General features: G+C 38.2%; 1 protein-coding gene across 3 annotated transcripts in view; it reads left to right on the forward strand.

Annotated features, from left to right (window-relative positions):
• LOC134356779 (contactin-4-like) overlaps positions 1 to 19,563 on the forward strand; it is a 2,290,679-nt gene that overhangs the window by 1,162,976 nt on the left and 1,108,140 nt on the right. For all 3 annotated transcript variants that reach the window (XM_063067893.1, XM_063067892.1, XM_063067894.1), the window contains exon 4: positions 4,212 to 4,347. In XM_063067893.1, the coding sequence (XP_062923963.1) occupies positions 4,293 to 4,347 (55 nt within the window). In that variant the 5' untranslated portion in view covers positions 4,212 to 4,292. The remainder of the gene's footprint in view (positions 1 to 4,211; positions 4,348 to 19,563) is intronic.

The following is a 19,563-nucleotide window of genomic DNA, read 5'->3' on the forward strand; positions in this document are numbered from 1 at the left end:
CTTAAACTGTATCTCTTGACTTATGAAAGCTGACACCCCATAAGCTTTCTTAACTACCCTATCTACCTGTGAGGTAACTTTCAGGGATCTGTGGACATGTACCCCGAGATCCCTCTGCTCCTCCACACTACCAAATATCCTGCCATTTACTTTGTACTCTGCCTTGGATTTTGTCCTTCCAAAGTGTACCACCTCACACTTCTCCGGGTTGAACTCCACCTGCCACTTCTCAGCCCACTTCTGCATCCTATCAATGTCTCTCTGCAATCTTTGACAATTCTCTACACTATTTACAATACCCCCAACCTTTGTGTCATCTGCAAACTTTCCAACCCACCCTTCTAACCCCACATCCAGGTCGTTAATAAAAATCATGAAAAGTATAGGTCCCAGAACAGATCCTTGTCAGACACCACTAGTCACAACCCACCAGTATGAATGTATTCCCTCCACCATGACCCTCTGCCTTGTGCAAGCAAGCCAATTCTGAATCCACCTGGCCAAACTTCCCTGGATCCCATGCCTTCTGACTTTCTGAATAAGCCTACCCTGTGGAACCTTGTCAAATGCCTTACTAAAATCCATGTAGATCACATCCACTGCACTACCCTCATCTATATGCCTAGTCACCTCCTCAAAGAACTCTATCAGGCTTGTTAGACACGATCTCCCCTTCACAAAGCCATGCTGACTGTCCCTGATCAGACCATGATTCTCTAAATGCCCATAGATCCTATCTCTAAGAATCTTTTCTAACAGCTTTCCCACCACAGACGTAAGGCTCACTGGTCTATAATTACCTGGACTATCCCTACTACCTTTTTTGAACAAGGGGACAACATTTGCCTCCCTCCAATCCTCCAGTACCATTCCTGTGGACAATGAGGACAGAAAGTTCCTAGCCAGAAGCTCAGCAATCTCTTCCCTCACCTCATGGAGCAGCCTGGGGAATATTCCGTCAGGCCCCGGGTACTTATCCATCCTAATGTATTTAACAACTCCAACACCTCCTCTCCCTTAATATCAACATGCTCCAGAACATCACCCTCACTTATATTGTCCTCACCGTCATCATGTTTCCTCTCATTGGTGAATACTGAAGAGAAGTATTCATTGAGGACCTCACTCAGTTCCACAGCCTCCAGGCACATCTTCCCACCTTTAGCTCTAATCAGTCCTACCTTCACTCCTGTCATCCTTTTGTTCTTCACATAATTGAAGAATGCCTTGGTGTTTTCCTTTACCCTACTCGCCAAGGTCTTCTCATGCCCCCTTCTTGCTCTTCTCAACCCCTTCTTAAGCTCCTTTCTTGCTTCCCTATACTCCTCAATAGACCCATCTGATCCTTGCTTCCTAAACCTCATGTATGCTGCCTTCTTCCACCTGACTAGATTTTCCACCTCACTTGTCACCCATGGTTCCTTCACCCTACCATTCTTTATCTTCCTCACCGGGACAAATTTACCCCTAACATCCTGCAAGAGATCTCTAAACATCGACTACATGTCCATAGTACATTTCCCTGCAAAAGCATCATCCCAATTCACACCCGCAAGTTCTAGCCTTATAGTCTTATAATTTGCCCTTCCCCAGTTAAAAATTTTCCTGTCCTGTCTGATTCTGTCCCTTTCAATGATAATGCTAAAGGCCAGGGAGCGGTGGTCACTGTCCCCCAGATGTTCACCCACTGAGAGATCAGTGACCTGAGTATGGCATTCCCCCAGTCGGCCTGTCAACATACTGTGACAGGAATCCGTCCTGAACACACTTAACAAACTCTGTCCCATCTGAACCCTTGGAACTAATCAGGTGCCAATCAATATTAGGGAAGTTAAAGTCACCCATGATAACAACCCTGCTATTTTTGCACCCTTCCAAAATCTGCTTCTACCAGCTTCTACTTCTACAGATGCTCTTTGACAGGCTTGATGCTTCTAGCATTTGTTGGTTTTTTTTTCTGTTTCGTTAGCCTTTATTCTTGCTGCTTGCTTAATCTTACAATGTATTTTAGAAATGTCACATCTTTTTTTGCTGTGAAGCATAAATCTGCTTAGTCTGTGGCAGAAATCCTGAAATAATTGATATACCACTTAATTCTGTCTGTTTACTTGTTATGGGAATCCATTTGGTGTCCATGTGAGTTGTCAATGGAGCGATCCTGTCAATCCATTTCCCTCTCTTTATTTACCAGTAAACCAGCTATTTATTCTTTCTCATACGCATATCAAATCATTCTTGACTGCCCCAAAATAGAGGTATGTGGTGAAACTGACATCTTTGAAATGTGGGAAGAAATCGTTCATCTACAAAGGGAACATATAAGCCCCATGCAGATGGCATATAAGGTCAGAATCAAACTTGATCCCTGCAAGCTGTGTTTCTGAAATCTGATTTTATAGTTCACAGTAAACAGTTAGCATTGGTCATTCAGAGATTCAGAGCTGTCATGGACTCTCTGTAAACTTATACACTGGAGTGGTACAATATTCTCTTGAGAAGACTAGCAATGTGTAAATAGGATAAACAGTTTTAACCAATAAGAATGAAGTTTCTTCAATGTGTGAAGAAAAATCTATAGGAAAGCATTTCCAGTGTTACTTTATATAAAGAAAATCAAAAGGTGATAATGAAATATGATGTTAAGAAAGAGAAACATAAAAAATTGAAAAAGAATTATGTAATAAACAATCATTGTAGTCATAGAGAAATACGTATCAGCGTCTGAAAGTTGCAAAGTGGTTAGACTTAATATGTGACTGTAAATTCAAGTACATTTGTAAACCGGAGACTTAGGTTTTTCTGGCACTTGTAAGAAACCTCCTGTTTATCAATGGCAATATTTTTGAACTATATTTGCATAACACTGCTTGGATGGGGACTAGGAAGATAATAGTAACTTACTTTTCATTCTCAATTCCACAAATAAGATTCTGGAATTACATACTCTATTTGTTTAGTAACAGTTTGGATTATTATCCACATTATTATTTCAAACAAAATCTGGAGCTTACTGCCTTGAGATAGTAATAGAAAAGTGTCCATTGGAACCAAGTATTGAAAGAAAAGCAATCATATGCTATAGAGAGCTTCTTCCTAGAGAATGGGAAGAGGGGTTGAGAGATAGTGGGATCAAATCCACCCTGGAAACAGAAGCGTTTAATTGGCAGCAGCCCAATCCAGATAAATAACACTTAGATGTCCAAATAATCATTCGTCAAGATGCTGAACCGATTACTCTCACAGCAGTTATAGTCATCTTTATTTGTATTGCTTCTTTGCACTTTTTTCCATGTAGCTCCTCCAGCTTCCACCAATGATACAATTAAAAGTAAATCTTTAATCAAATGCTGCCATAAGACCATGCAGAGGTACATGCAGAGTAAAATACGCAGTGATTTGAGGTAACTACTTCTCTTAAAAAAAAATAACCTTTGCATTTTCATTGATGTTGATGTTTTATTTACAAGCTATCTTGTATCCAATGGATGTGCAGCTCCTCACATTTGAGCTTCAACTCTGCTTGTACTAAATGATGAAAGACATGAGTCTTGATGCAAATATGTGAAGCATGCTTCATTAGCAGTGATTTGTTTGAAAACTGAAGAGAAATGACACATTGTACCACCCCACTGGTTAAAAGAACGAAACTAAACAGAAAAGTGGTCTGAATATTTCCTGGATTATTCAGCTGAAAAACCCAAGGCAAAATAAATTTGAGATGAAAACAGTGACATTTTCTTTGTAAATTAATTATTAATAGTTCAAGGTTGTCCTTCTGAGACCCTAATGATATTTTCTGAATGGTCAGTATTGATTGTTTCCCTGTACTGTTTGTGTCACACTCATAAATGGAGCAAATTGTCTGAGAGTTCAATGCGCTAAATCTTCATCTTTTTTTGCTCCTGGGTATTTCTTCATTGTTAACATCTGTGCATTATTCAATTGTTAGCTTTTGCCCTCTCTGCTCGGCAAGAGGATCAAATTTAGAAGACAAGCAAAGCTGCCTGCTATTTCTTTTGCAATGGCTTGGAAAGTGTGCTTTTGATTATTCAATGTGCTTTGATAATTACATGACTTATTAATCATCAAATCAATTATATTTAGCTGGATCAGCCAAGCAAATGCCAATGTCACTGGTATGTTTTGAGATTGGGCAAAGAACCAAATGCTTGTTTTTAATTCTTTTTTTTTCAAATTGGCTTTTCTCACAGATTAGAGGTTGTACCTTGAAGAAGAAGTCTTCTGTTAACTGGTGATTGCACGAAAAGCTTATTTGCCCTTGGCAACTGAAGATGATGTTGCTATGGAAACTACTGTTTCTGCTATCATTCATTGGCTGCCTAGCAGGTAAAATATCATTAATACTTTTGATATGTACATGTGACTGTATTCAATATATTTGCTGAGAATAATGTTACCCTAATTTATTAAAACCCAAAAGTAAATCACTTGTACTTACATTTGTTTGATTTGCCAATAAGCAGTTTTGTTTGGAATTATCTGATGTGTTCAAAAAGAAAAATCCAAATATATTTGATGTGGTAATGACGTGTTAAATCGCTCAAAAACTAGGGTTCCTTGTGATTATTATGACCCATCCTGACAAGAAAATGTCTTGATTAGAACATCATTCTGGCAGATTTCTGCAGTGCATTGCACAATCATATATATTAGATCGTGTGAACCAAAGCAATCAATTATGAAGTATCAAAACCAGGATATCAATTTTAGAGAAATATGAATGTTTCACATGAAATTGCCATTAGATCATGATCAGTATATCTAAAACAGGTCATAGTGAATTTAAGAATGATATTTTGGCACTACTAAAATGTACATTGCCTGATGTTTGAGTCCGTATATTTTTTGAGTTTTTCTTCTCACTATATTCTTATAAATTAATGATATGAATAATCTATTTTTTATATTTTTTGGACAGAATGCATTTTGAATGCACAATAGTAAAGTAAAACACCAGTAGTTTATAAATAATAGATGCACATGGACTACTTTATTCCTGATTAATTTAGATTCAGTCATGACTCCGATCCATAATTTAAATAGAGTATGATGATTAAATCTTGGCTTGCATTGAGGAAAGTTTTAAATGCTTTCAAAGGAGCACATTACTCTTTTGTAAGGTCTGAGGAGTCAGTACATTTTATGGAAAATGCAGAAAAGCTTGCTGTGAAAATTGCGTTTTGGATACATGTTATTACCTGTTGTCAAAGTTTACACCACAACAGATGCAAAATCAACCGTTGTACAAACAATAATGATCCTTTTTTTTCTTGAGGATGAGCTAACTATTTTTGAAGTCTTATTTAAGGTTTTGTTTTGGTCAAGGAGATATTGTAAATTATTTATTTATGTTACACATATGCAAGCACTGCAGGTAAGATCCAGCGAAAATGAAAGATCTTTTAAGGTTAGGGTTTTTTTGGTGTTAGGTAAACTTGAAACATTCAGCTTTTTTCATCGATTGTTTTTCTGCTACTGCATCATCTTCCACTGAAATAGACAGTGATGTAAAAATGATACATAGAAAAGCAAACATGTTGTGCCCTTCTGTAAATCTGACAGAATTTTCTATTTATTTTATATTTTTAGTTATACAGTACAGAACAGGCCCTTCCGGCTCAATGAGCTGCACCATCCAGCAGCCCATCTATTTAATACTAGCCCAATCACCAGATAATTTACAATGACCAATTATCCCACCAACCGGTACATCTTTGGAATGTGGGAGGAAACTGGAGCACCCAGAGGAAACCCATGCAGTCACGGGGAGAACATACAGACTCCTTTGGAATTGAACTCCAAACTCTAATATCCCAAGCTGTAATAGTTTTCTGCTAATGGTTACATGGCCATGGCATCTGTGACTGATAGTTCACCGACAATGGATTTGATTGTATCCCATACATTTGTGCAGTGATCTTAGTTACTTTAAGATTGTTTTATTTTGAGTTATATAAACTGGGGAGTATCTTTGCTGATGGTTAAAGTGAAAGGCTGTAATCTTGAGAACTACTTGAATATTAATTTCAGAGCAATAGTTTGCTGACAATGGAAAAGTACCAGAGAGATAGAGTGCTTCCCATTTCTGGGAAGTGCATGTATGTACCTGTTGAATCAGTTAATTTGATTAATGACTTAATCCTAGATACACAATGATCAAAACCACAAGGAAATCCTCCAGTCAGTTCCCCAATTCTGCAACTCCTTAAGTTCCCTCCATTTTCACCTCATCTTTCAGCAATACTGCCATCTTTGTCATTTTCCCTGACATGGGTCATAAATGCTGTCATTTACAATGTTGTCCATATCCCAAAGAAATAGATAGAAAAACACCGACCATCATGTTCTTAGCAATTACCCACCTCCCCAGCATTGAAACCTTGTCTTCTTAACAATATTTAATTGTTTTCCTCACACAATATCCTAACCATATTTCCTCATACAATGGGTATTCCCTCCAGATACATTTCAAGCCCATAGTCATGTCTTAACATTCCTCCCCCTTTCAACTTCTAATCTACTGTCAAAATACTACCCCAGAGATTTATACTTCATGTTGTTCTAGGAGATGGTCAAAGAAAGGCCCTTGTGCATGAAGTGCTTGGACAGTGCACAAGGTTTTGTGCATACTTAATAAGACCATCAGAATTAGGCCATTTGGCCCATCTAGTCTGCTTCACCATTTCATCATGGCTGATCAATTTCTCTCTCAGCCCCAATCTTCCACCTTCACCCTGTATCCCTTAATATCCTGACTAATCCAGAATCTGTCAACCTCTGCCTTAGATATACCCAATGACTTGACATCCACAGCTGCCAGTGACAACAAATTCTACAGATTCACCACTTCCTGGTTAAAGAAATTCCTCCTCATTGCCATTATAAATGGACATCCCTCTATTCTGAGGTTGTGTCCTCTGGACTTAGAATCTTCTGTCATAGGAAATGTCCTCGCCACATCCATTCTATCAAGTTCTTTCAACATTCGATAGGTTTCATTGAAGTCACCTCTCATTCTTCTGAATTCCACCGAGGTATAGGCCCAGAGGCATCAAAATCTCCTCATATGGTAAGTCTTTCAATCTTGGAAACAGTTTTATGAACCTTATTTGAACCTTCTCCAACATAAGCACATCCTTTCTTGAATAAGGGGTCCAAAATTGCCCACAATACTCCAACATTACATCCTTGCTTTATATACTAATTCAAGTCAAGTCAAGTCAAATCACTTTTTATTGTCATTTCAACCATAACTGCTGGTACATTACACAGTAAAAACGAGACAACGTTTTTCAGGATCATGGTGCTACATAAACAAGACAAAAACTACACTGAACTACGTAAAACAATACAAAACTACACTGGACTACAGGCCTACCCAGGACTGCATGAAGTGCACAAAACAGTGCAGGCATTACAATAAATAATAAACAAGACAATAGGCACAGTAGAGGGCAGTAGGTTGGTATCAGTCCAGGCTCTGGGTATTGAGGAGTCTGATGACTTGGGGGAAGAAACTGATACATAGTCTGGTCGTGAGAGCCCGAATACTTCGGTACCTTTGACCAGATGGCAGGACGGAGAAGAGTTTGTATGAGGTGTGCGTGGGGTCCTTCATTATACTGTTTGCTTTACGGATGCAGCGTGTGTTGTAAATGTCTGTAATGGTGGGAAGAGAGACCCCGATGATCTTCTCAGCTGATCTCACTATCCGCTGCAGGGTCTTGCGATCTGAGATGGTGCAATTTCCAAACCGGGCAGTGATGCTCTCAATACAACATCTGTAGAATGTGGTGAGGATGGGGGGTGGGAGGTGGACTTTTCTCAGCCTTCACAGAAAGTAGAGATGCTACTGGGCTTTCTTTGCTATGGAGCTGGTGTTGAGGGACCGGGTGAGATTCTCTGCCAGGTGAACACCAAGAAGTTTAGTGCTCTTAACGATCTCTAAGGAGGATTCTCTCAAAATGAATGCTAACATCACTTTTCCTTTCCTTACCACTGACTTAACCCGTAAATTAACCTCCAGGGAATTCTGCACAAGCACTCCCAAATCCCATTGTACCACTAATTTTTGAATTTCCTCTCCATTTAGAAAATAGTCTACGTTTTTATTTCTTCTATCAAAGTGCATGTACATACACTTCCTGACACTGTAATCTATCTGTCACTTCTTTGCCCATTCTCCTAATCTGTTTAAGTCCTTCTGTAGCCTTTCTGCTTCCCCAATTCTACTTACCCCTCCACCTAACTTTATATTATCTACAAATTTTGCCACAAAGTCATCAATTCCTTCATCCAATTCATTGATCTATACAAAAAGAAGCAGTCCCACCACTGACCCCTGCGGTATACCACTAAACACCAGCAGCCAACCAGAAAAGGTTCCCTTTACTCTCACTCTTTGCCTCCTGCCAATCTGTCAATGCTTTATTCTTGCAAGTATCTTTCCTGTAATACCATGTGCTCTTAACTTGTTAAGCAGCCTCATGTATGGCACCTTGTCAAAGGCCTCTGAAAATCAAACTACACATCATCCACTATTCTCCCTTATATATCCTGAATTCCAACAAATTTGTCAGGCAAGATTTTCCCTTAAGAAAACCTTCAGTCCTGCATTCATCACCCCTTTCAATTTTGTCTCCATTTTACATTGCAGTTCATCCCATTGATGACAATCTTGCCCTATCATCACCCTGTCTTTGCTAGCAGTCTCACTACACACTGCCCCCATTTGTAAACCAACTGCCTCATTCTCAGCCCTATCACTCTGGTTCTCATTCCCTTGCCAAATTAGTTGAAACTCTCTTGAACAGCCCTAGCAAACCCACCAGCAAGGAGATCGGTCTCCATTAGTTTCAAGTGCAAATTGTCTCAGGTCATACTTCCCCAGAAGAGATCCCAATGATCCAGAAATCTGAATCCCTGGCCCACTGCACCAGTTCCTCAGCAAAGCCAGATCATCTTATTCTTACCCTCACCAGCACATGGCATGGGTAGCAATCCAGAGAATACTACCCTGGAGGTCCTACTTTTCAGCGTTCTACCTAGCTCCCCAAGTTCTTTCTTCTGGACCTCCTCACCATTCCTAGTTACATTATCAGTGTGAATATGTACCAGGACTTCTGACTATTTAGTCTCCCCCTTTAGAATGCCATGGATCCAAAGCAAGACATCCCTGATCCTGGCACCCTAGAGACAAAATACTATCCAGATGTCTCTATCACACCAACAGAATCTCATTGCTGTTCCTCTGACTATGGAACCTCCTATCACCAGTGCAGTCTTCTTCACCTCTCTTCTCTTCTGAGCCACAGCAACAGACTCAATGTCAGAGACCTGGTTACTGCAGCTGTCTCCGGTAGGTCATCCCCCTCAACGGTATCCAAACTGATATAATTATTTTTGAGGGGAAGAGCACAGGGGTACACTGCACTGGCTGCCCATTTCCTTTCCTTCTCCTGACAGTCACCCAGTTACCTGCCTCTTGCAACCAAGGGGTGACTAGCTCCCTATAGTTCCTATTTATCACCTCCTCTGTCTCGAATATGAGCAAAAGGTCATCGAGCTGCAGCTCCAGTTTCTGAACCCGTTCTCTGAGGAGCTGCAGCTCAGTGCAGCTGGTGCAGCTGTGGTTACCTGGGAGGCTGGAGGTCTTCCAGAATTCCTACAGCTCACACAAGGAACAGAACGCTGCCCCTGGAGCCACTGAGGAATGAAGAATAAAGAGGAAAAAGAGAAACTTGCCAGATACTTTACCTTGCCCAAAACTGACCTTGCCACACCAGCTCTGGCCCACTCACACAATGGCAGTTCCTACAATGGCGGTTCCACTTGCATGTGCCTTATTTTTATTCACCCTTTCTAATCATTTCTACTCGGTGATTGTTTGCAACCATCTTTATATTTTGGAGTTGCCATATTGAAGAATCTGCATCCTCTTTATGGACAAATATTTCCCCAATTTGAGGCAGTTTTTCAGGCCAAGGAGTCAATTTCACTGGAAACTACACAAGATTTTATAGTTCTTTCTTTCTTTTTCAATCTTTTTAGTAGTTTCATAAAATATAAACATAACATAGCAATAATACAAATAGTAGGAGATACATTGTTGTACTTAAAATGAGTAATTGTAAGACCAAATAGTATAAATTGACAAAACTCCCAATCGTGTAGGATAACAATGAAAAATACAGGACAGAAAAAAACTGGAGAAAGATCATGAAAAAGAGAAAAAGAATAGAAAAAAAAACAAACCCCACCCCAAAAAAAACTAAACTAAACAGAATTAGTCAACTATTTTATAGTTCATTAAATTCTTTATCAGTAAGCACATCCCATAATGACCCTGATTTCTTGCATGAATCTAAGATTGTAGACCTAATTGAGAAGTGAATATTTTCATTGGGAGCAAGGTGTACAAAAATACAAGTTATTAGCTTTGAAGTGCAATTTTAATTGTTAATTGTATCAGACATTCCTGCTTGATTAATTTAGATAACATGCTGGGTACTTACCTTGGATGTGAACAAAAATTGATAAATGGAAGTTGAAATTGATAAATATTTAGAAATGGGTGGGATTTCTGGTGGTTAAATGAACAGAATGGCAATATCATTATTTACAACCTATATAATGATCTAGTGGTGGACTGAAATAGAAATTCAAACTCATTTTCTTTTCTGCTGAATTTTCTGATAAAAATTTTTCTACTCTGACGAAAGTAACTAAATTAAAGAAATTTGACTTGCATAAATTAGAACTGTTATTTGATATATGAAGTGATACCAAATAATGTTTTTTGATAATTGAGAAAGCAAGTTGACTGTCATAGGTAAAATTCTGTAATTTTTAAACAGGGTTTTTGAAGTAATTAGGCTTCTCCCAGAGAACAATGAATTTGGCAGTGTTTGCTTTGGATCCATTGCAGGTGTTAGAAACTGTGCAGAATGTAGGGAGGTGACTTTCTTTCAATGAAGTAAAACAATTCAGATTAACTGAAATATGTTGTTCGAATCTACATAATCAAATATGAACCTTCATGAAAAAGATGAATTAAAAATGCATAGCGTACAGTATTGAATGAATTTTCTTGATAAATGTATGTCAGGTGACCCTCCGGAAACTGGAACAAAAGTATGAAGCTCTGCTGTAAGTTTTCAATGCTCACATTACAATGAATAATTAATCCAGTTAATTTAACTTCAGAGATCATCAAAAAGAAAGGAACTTGTGGTTGATTGATCCCTTAGCAGTTCTGTATGTATCTAATTGATACTGAATACACAGACAAGCCACCGAAAAGGCAATGTATTTGTTGATACTGCCATGCTAACCTTATTCCGGGAATTGTTTGTATCAATAAAAGTAACATTTCTATGTGTGACCTGGAAAACTGGAGGAATGAGAAACTTCAGTGATAATCAGTTCTAAGCTTCTCGTTAGATGAAGTACATAAAGCCCAAAATAACTAATTTAAATCAATGTTAAACAATTGCTGTATACTACCCAAGATGAATTAATTCTGTAGCCTAATTATTTTGATTGAATAGTGTCTGAATAATAGAGTAGATGACCAACCAACAACTGTACTCTAGTTCCTAGTTACCATTTAAATCAATGTCACAGTGACATATTATATTAAATTGTATAATAAAGAGATTATTTCTCATTTGCTGTGTTCATTATGAAGATAAGTGGTACTTGGGAAGTCTTTTATTTTGTTGCATCAACTAACAGCACTGCATAATCTTCAATCCTTAGCATGTATGATAAAATATTTTTATTTATATTCTAATACTAGGAAACAAAGTTAAGGTTCTCTGGTTGGTTGCACAGGAGAAGATTTTCAACCTCGTCCCCATTCATAATAATACCAACTGAAGAAGATTTATTTCTTGAAGTGTTGAGTACAATAATAGATTCACTCCCAGGAAGCATGTTGCTGCTATTATTCGAAGTAAGGTAGTTAGGACATTTTTTTGGTGAAATCATGTAACATCTTTGGGATCCAAGTAAGTACTGAAAACAAAGGAGATCTTTCAGTTTGTTATGGCTTCTAATCTTGGGCTGCTGACATCAAAGTATCATTGTGATACAAAATTCTATTATTTATTCCTTAGTGTGTAAAACGTTCATGCTGAAGACTAGTTTTAAACCATTTTTCTTCCCTTGTGGACCTATTGTTTTGTTTATATTCCTCTGTAGATTCACTATTTCCCCAACAACGAGAGAATTGAACCTCATAATTGTAAACTCTCCTCCATATAAACCTTTTTTATCTGGAGTACTTTAATTTCCCAAGTGTTGTTTGTTCATTTAGTTACCTTAAGTTTTACATTTATTACACAGCAACATTTCCATATAAAGTCTCAATCTCCCCGTTGAATCCACATGACCTTTTAATTGCAGTCTTATATTTCGGAGAAGCTTCTCTTTAATCTGCAATTTTTTCTTAATTTCCAGCTTTCGTCATTTCTGATATTGCTCTTTCAAAGTAGGAGTCATTTCCTCTTTTACTGAGAATCTTATATTCCTCTCTGTAATTTTTCTCTCCTCCCCAACTTTATTTATTTATTGAGCTATAGTGTGGAATCGGCCCTTTGAGTTTCACCACCCAGCAATTCTCTGATTTAATTCCAACCTAATGATGGGATAATTTAAATGACTAATTAACCTACCATCTGATACGTCTTTGGAACATAGGAGGAAACCCACATGGTCATGGGGAGAACATACAAACTCCTTACAGGTAGCGGAGGGAATTGGACCCAGGTTTCTGGTACTGTGAAGCATTATGCTAACCCTTATGCTACCGTGCCAAAGTTCTGAACAAAGGAGGTCTGCAATTCTTTTTACATGCTTCATTTATATTATGTATGAACTATGGACTTTCACAGCATCCCTTCAAAAAATGAATGTCATGTCCATTTAAGTCTCTTTCAATTTTATTACCATATGAAGCAGAAGTATTTTTTGTCTTGTAATCAAAAAAGATGCAACCTTTGCTAAATCTTACATGTCTGAAGCCATAAGCCAGACTCTTCTGTGATCTGTGAATTAAGATATTATTCATTCACTTAGAACACTATTGTCAAGCTTAAAATGTGAACGCCACTGAGTTACTGTATTGTTTTCCAATCTTATTTATGTCTGGTTTAGCAAAATATAAGAAACTGTTATCAGCATTCACTGTCATAGGTGCTTTTAACAGTCTTGACATTTCTGCCAGCAGAGCATTTTTTCACAGCTCACTTCATGACTACCAGGAGAATGATTCCCAAGGAAGTTTCTAATAACCACAGCTTGAGAACAGAGTCACAACAGGTTTTCCTGAAGGAGCTCTAATTTCAGACTGGTATTATGCCTGAACTATGTCAATAAGAAGAACCAGAATCACATAATAATGTAAGAGAAAGCAAAGTCAGTGTTTCTGCAACAAAGACAAAATGACAGAAGATAGTGGGCAAGTGAAATCAGCAAAGCACTCATATCTACAAATGAAATTTTTTGTCATTGTAGATAGAGCATTCGTTGGGTCATGCTACCGCTCATTTTTTGATCAATTAGCAACAAATGGAAAATTGTTCAGGCACTTTCAGATATGATTTCCCTTTGGTGCAGCTGACATTTGCTGAGCATCAGACAGGCACTTACAGAAATTATCCAGTGTGCAACAGGCATTTCCTTGTTCACTGACAGAAACTGGCTGTTAAAAATGCCCTGCTCTTATAACTCAAAAAAAAAAGATAAGGAGAAAATCATGCAAAAGATTTGCAAGGAGTTGTAATGAAAGGCTGCTTTATTGATGCAATGCTAGCCCCAGTATGTAATGACTGCACCTGCAAACCTCAGATTTTCAGTGGTCACTCTGTCTCTGCTCGTGCTTTATGTAGTCAACCATTCTGCACAATGTAATGCAGCGATGTATGCTGCGATCTCTGCCCATGTATTGGCTCCTTTGCAGTGGCAAGGGCCACCACGGTACCAGGCTCAATCTGTCTAGACTGTCAAGAAGGAGGAGCGGAGAGAGGGTGGTCAGTCACATATTATCCCACATCTCTAAGGCAGATGCTCCCTGGCTCCCAAGGGGAAAGTTTCAGAAGGGTCTGACTGCCTCTTTGTTCTGCATCACAGGATCACTCTGCAGCTTTGGTTGTTGCAGGAGCTACTATTAAGAATTGTGCAGGTTAAGTTTTAGCTGGTGGATCTGGTGAAAAGCAGTCCAATGTGTTTTTTTGAGATTTATTTTTCCTCTTGTGGGTCACCTGATTGGGCATAGGTATTTTACAAAGTATCCACTTACACACCAAAAAAAAGGATGAAATTCTATTTTTAGGCATTAATGGCAACAAAGTTCCTTTGAAACTGTTATATTGTTCATGTAACCTCACACAAAGTACAGGAGACCCCTCATTTCTGCATAAGTAAGAATTTTGTTGTAATTCTGGTGAGACAGTGGTAATAAACTGAAGCAAATTTCTGGAATTTCCTGCCAGTGTCACTAAAATGAAAACTATAACTTTGGAAGTAATGATAACAGTGAGTTTTAGCAATTGTGTTCAATGTAAAGCCAGGAGAAGACAAGCAAATTAATCTCGTTTACTGCGCAGGGCATTCTACTTGTTTCACCGGCATGAAGAAATATGAAGATGACAAGTGTGCAGTTGCAGAGCATAAACAGAGAGTCACAGTTCCCTCCTTAGCATTATACAACTACGACGACAATTTAGTGAGTGCGATGGTTCACAAACCACATGCATGCAGTTCCTGAAGTCATGTAAAAACACCATCAACAATACCCATGCACAAAAACAGTAAGTTTTACTTTTGCAGAGGAGTAAACCATTTTGAAAAAGCAGTTACAGCTGTAATATATAATTGTTGCTGTGGACAAAGAGGCCATTTGTCCCATCATGTCCTTGCAGGATCTCAACTCAAGCAATTCTCTTGTGCCACCCATTGACCTCTTCTGAGTATACCTGGATTTTATTTTTCTTTCTCCACCTTATCTTTATTTAAATCCCATTTGGAAACTACTGTTGAACTTACTATCACTCATCTGCAAACAGTGCATTCAGAATTCCAGTCACGTAAGTATTTTATTTTTATCATGTCACTTAAATCTTTTCTCCCTTATTTTCTCCACGTGACCTTTAACCTTTAATCCCTCCACCAAACGAGACTGTCCATTCTCTCCTGACTACTCATCTTTCAACAAATGTCTCAGCATTCCCTTCACTAGAAACAGTCCCAGCCCTTCAATCTAACCTTGTTACTGCTGTCCCTCAATCTAAAATAATTCTCATAATTCATTCCTTGTCCGCCTCTAATCCCACGTATCCTTCCCATAAAGTGATAACCATTGTAGAACACAAAGTGAGGCAGGTGCAGTTTTTTTGAGGGCTCAGCATAACTTCTCTGTTTTTATTCTCTTTCTTGATAACTCTCAGAACCGTTGATGCATTATTTTCAGCTTTCTCAACCGGCCTGTCAGTTTCAATGAATTTAGGACATACTCAGTATCTCACAGTTCTTTTGCTCCTGTATCTCTTTTATAATAATAAACTTCATTCTATATTACTTCTCCTCATTCTCCCACCAAATATTTCTCCATATTAAACATGATCTCTGTCTTCCCATACCACTCGACTGTTTATATTTTGCTATGATTTATCACTAATCACTCAAAAGTTAATAACAAAATCAAAAGTAAATATATTATCAATGTACCTACAGTATATGTCACCAAATACTACCCTGAGAATTATTTTCTTGTAGTCACTCAAAGTAGAAGAAAGAAAGACAATAGAATTAATTCCCTTCACATGATAGCAATGTTGTGCATCATCTACAGATTTAGACAAAGGTGTGACTTGCATTCCCAAATCTAGGTGACTAATAGGGATCATAAGAAGGAATATCCTTAACAGCAATCCCCGTGGAACTCATCTTCCTCTAGTCAAAAAAAAACTCATTCGCCATGGCCTTCTTTTATTTGGGCATGGATATGAGCTTTGACTTTACACTAGGCTTCCAGCAATAAATTCTGACATAAGCGAACCAACTCCACAAGAAATGACTGCTGCAGGTTTAAGCTGTCATGTTATTGAGGTTTAAGATGATTGAAGGATTTGGTAAACAAGTTGAGATAACTTCAATATCAAATATGAACTATGTGGTATGCGATATCAAGAGGCACTTCCATAAAACCATGTTGAAATTTGAATATTTTTTCACTGAAACCTGAGGAGGTTAGCTCAGATAACAATTCAATCTAGGTTCATAGAAACACACACAAAATGCTGGAGGAACTCAGCAGGTCAGGCAGCATCCATGAAAATGAACAGACAGCTGTTGTTTCAGGCCAAGACCCTTCTTCAGGACTAGAAAGGAAGGGGAAGACACCGGAATAACAGAAATAAGAAGCAGAATAGGTTTGAAAAGATGAAGGGCCTTTACTGCTCCCATCACAAGAGCAGATTGTCTTCAATTGGTTTAAAAATTCATCTTAAAGCTACGCTTGAAAAATGTAGCATTGAAGCATCAGCTTATTTTCACTGTTTACATAGAATTGTGCTTCTTGGAATCAGTGTTGTGCCTCGAAGGAGTGAATGCTATCTGTAAACAAAGGCAATGCCTTGTTGGTTAATTTTATCTCCTTGCATAATGTTGCTATCGCCTGAGTGAAATGATAAAATGGTAGCAATGCCAAGCGAACCAATCAAGTAATTGAATGGTCACATTTATGGTACTAATTTATTTCTTGTTAATAGTTTTGAAAATTAAGGAAATATCTGCAAAAGATCCTTTTCTTTTACATTTTTTTCTCGATTTGATTGTATTCTATTGTAAAGTCATTTGCATGTTTTCAGTTGAATATTGAATTGTAAGTAGTAACACATGAATTGTTTTGCAGTCTGAGATAAAATACGTTTGCCCTTGAGGATAAATTTGAAACTCCTTGTGTGCTTGATAAAAGAACTTTAGAATAGATTTGTGGGTCTCCAATAAGTGTAAAAGAAGAAAGAAACCTTTCCTTAACTCCTTAGATGAGAAGAGTCTAAAGATGCTGGAATCTGATACAAAACAACAGACAAAGGATATCAGCAGGTCATGTAGCGTCTGTGGAGGTAAGGGAATAGTGTACTTCTTAGGCAAAACCCATTTCAGAGCTTAGAAGGCAATTCCTCAGCTCCAGTTAGTCTCAATTTTGAACTGGCTTCAAACAGAAGAGCTGTGAAAGGGAACGCCAGGAAAGTATTTTACAATGTTAATTTTCTTTGATGAGTTTGTCCTTCTAGAGATTGGCATTAGACAACTGAGTGAAAGTAGCTCAGCTGTAGGACCTGGTCTTGTAGTGGTTACGTTACTTCATCCAATAAATGACAATTTAGAAAACAATCAATTTTCACTATTATAAGAACTAAATATTCAATTTTTTTAAGTCTAAAAATAGAAGAAAAGTAAACAAAAGCAGATGCCAGAAATCTAAAATGAGAACAGATGTTAAAAATATTCAACGGGTCATGTTGCATATGTGGGAAATAAAACAAAACTAACATTTTGAGTCAAAGACCTTTCATCAGAACTGGAAATGAGAGATCGGAAGTTTGATAAACTGCAGAATAGGTTAGTGAGCATGATGTAAGATCGAGTAAAACTAGAGTGACAATGGCTATTAACTATAAACAAGGCAATCTGGTCAGTGAGTGAATGGGAGCATTGGAGAGTGAGAATGCAGGGAAAAAGAACATAGGGTTTATGAAATATAGAACAGGATGGCATATCTGGCGTATTCTTTACTTTCCCAGAAAAAAAGAATGAAAAAGAGGAGAAAAGAATAAGCTGTACTTGTTCTTTAAACCAATGGGTGACTGATACAGACGTAATCAAATTATCTGAGTTGCAGAATTCATTTGGATGTCTATAGAACTGTACTGTGCCCAAGTGAAAGATGAAAGGCTGTTTCTCAAGCTTGTATTGAGATTCATTGTAACAAGACGGTACACTACAGCCCAATGCATGGTGAATTCAAGTAGCATGCAATGGAAAACTCAGGGATAACACTACAGATTGAATGCAGGTTCTCCACAAAGTTAATGTAGGGGATACCACATTGTGACCATTCAACAGAAGGCTGCTGACTAGCACAGCCATCTCAAAAATCACGCTGTCATCACACACTGTCTCCTGTGAGGATTCTATTCTATCCTTCTAGTTCCAATGCTAACACTGTATATGATCCAATGATGAAATTTTCTGTAGAGTGGCCTTTAAAATTTTGTCCTTCATAAACTATGGTTTCCACTCTAGCGATATTAACAAAGCATTTGACCACATATCATCCATTTCCTTTGCCTTGACTCTCTGGGAGAGAACAAGGTTAGTATTCCCCTGACCCTCATCCTTCACCGGACCAGCCTGCTCATTCAACAAATCACTCTCCACAAAATTCTGCCAAATTGAAAAGTATTTCATCATCAGGCTCAACTCACCCTCTCATCCTCTTTCAGCATTTCTCAGGGACCATTTGTTTCATAACTCCCTGGTGTGCTCCTCTGAGCCTGCCAAACATCCCCCTTATGACACTTGCCATTGTGACTACAGACATTGCGACACTTGCCTTTTCAACTATTCTCATCCCACCATCCAGGGACCCAAACAATCTTTTTTCTGAAAAAGTAAAGAATATGCCAGATATGCCATCCTATTCTGTTTTTCATAAATCCTACATTCCTTTTTCTGCGTTCTCACTCACCAAATGCTCCCATTCACTCACTGACCAGATTGCCTTGTTTATCGTTTATAGCCATTTGCACTTCTTTCAATCTTATTTATGACATTTGGTGTTCACCAATGTGATTTTCTCTGTATTAGAGAAGTCAGACATAGATTAGGTGAATACTTTGTGGAACAACTATACTCAATCCACTGGGGGAAATCTGAGCCTCCTGTTGTCAAACAATTTAATGTTCCATATCACTCACATTTTGATAGGTCTGTGGCCACCGGTATTGTTATAATGAGACCCAGCACAAGCTTAAGAAGCAAGGAAATACTGCTGGAGGAATTCAGTGGGTCAAGCAGCATCTGTAGGGGGAAAAAAGCTTGTCAAGATTTTGGGTCAAGACTCTAAATCAGAATGATGGAGGAACAGCATCACATCTTCATTCTGAGTATGGTTCAGCCTTCAGGATTTAATTTTGAATTCTACAATTTAAGGTAACTTCATTACTCTGTCCGTCACAGACATCTATATTGGCTCTTCCTTCTTCCTTTTTGTTCTTTTTTTTGGAGGTGGATAATCCTCCAAACCTGACTTGCTAAGGTACCCTTTCCTGCTCTACATTTTGCAACTTTTATGTCCTTCTGTTGATGTTCTCAATTCTACGAACACTCACTGAACAGATAACCCTCGTGTAAAATTTATCACCAAGATCACTCTTGTTTCACCCTGTCAGATACGTCCCTCTCTTCCACCTTCCTGAAGTTTAACATTCTAGATTACAGTACTCTATTACCCAGTACTAACACAGAACCTTT

This window comes from Mobula hypostoma, chromosome 15, assembly GCF_963921235.1.
Source record: "Mobula hypostoma chromosome 15, sMobHyp1.1, whole genome shotgun sequence".
Taxonomy (NCBI): Eukaryota; Metazoa; Chordata; class Chondrichthyes; order Myliobatiformes; family Myliobatidae; genus Mobula; species Mobula hypostoma.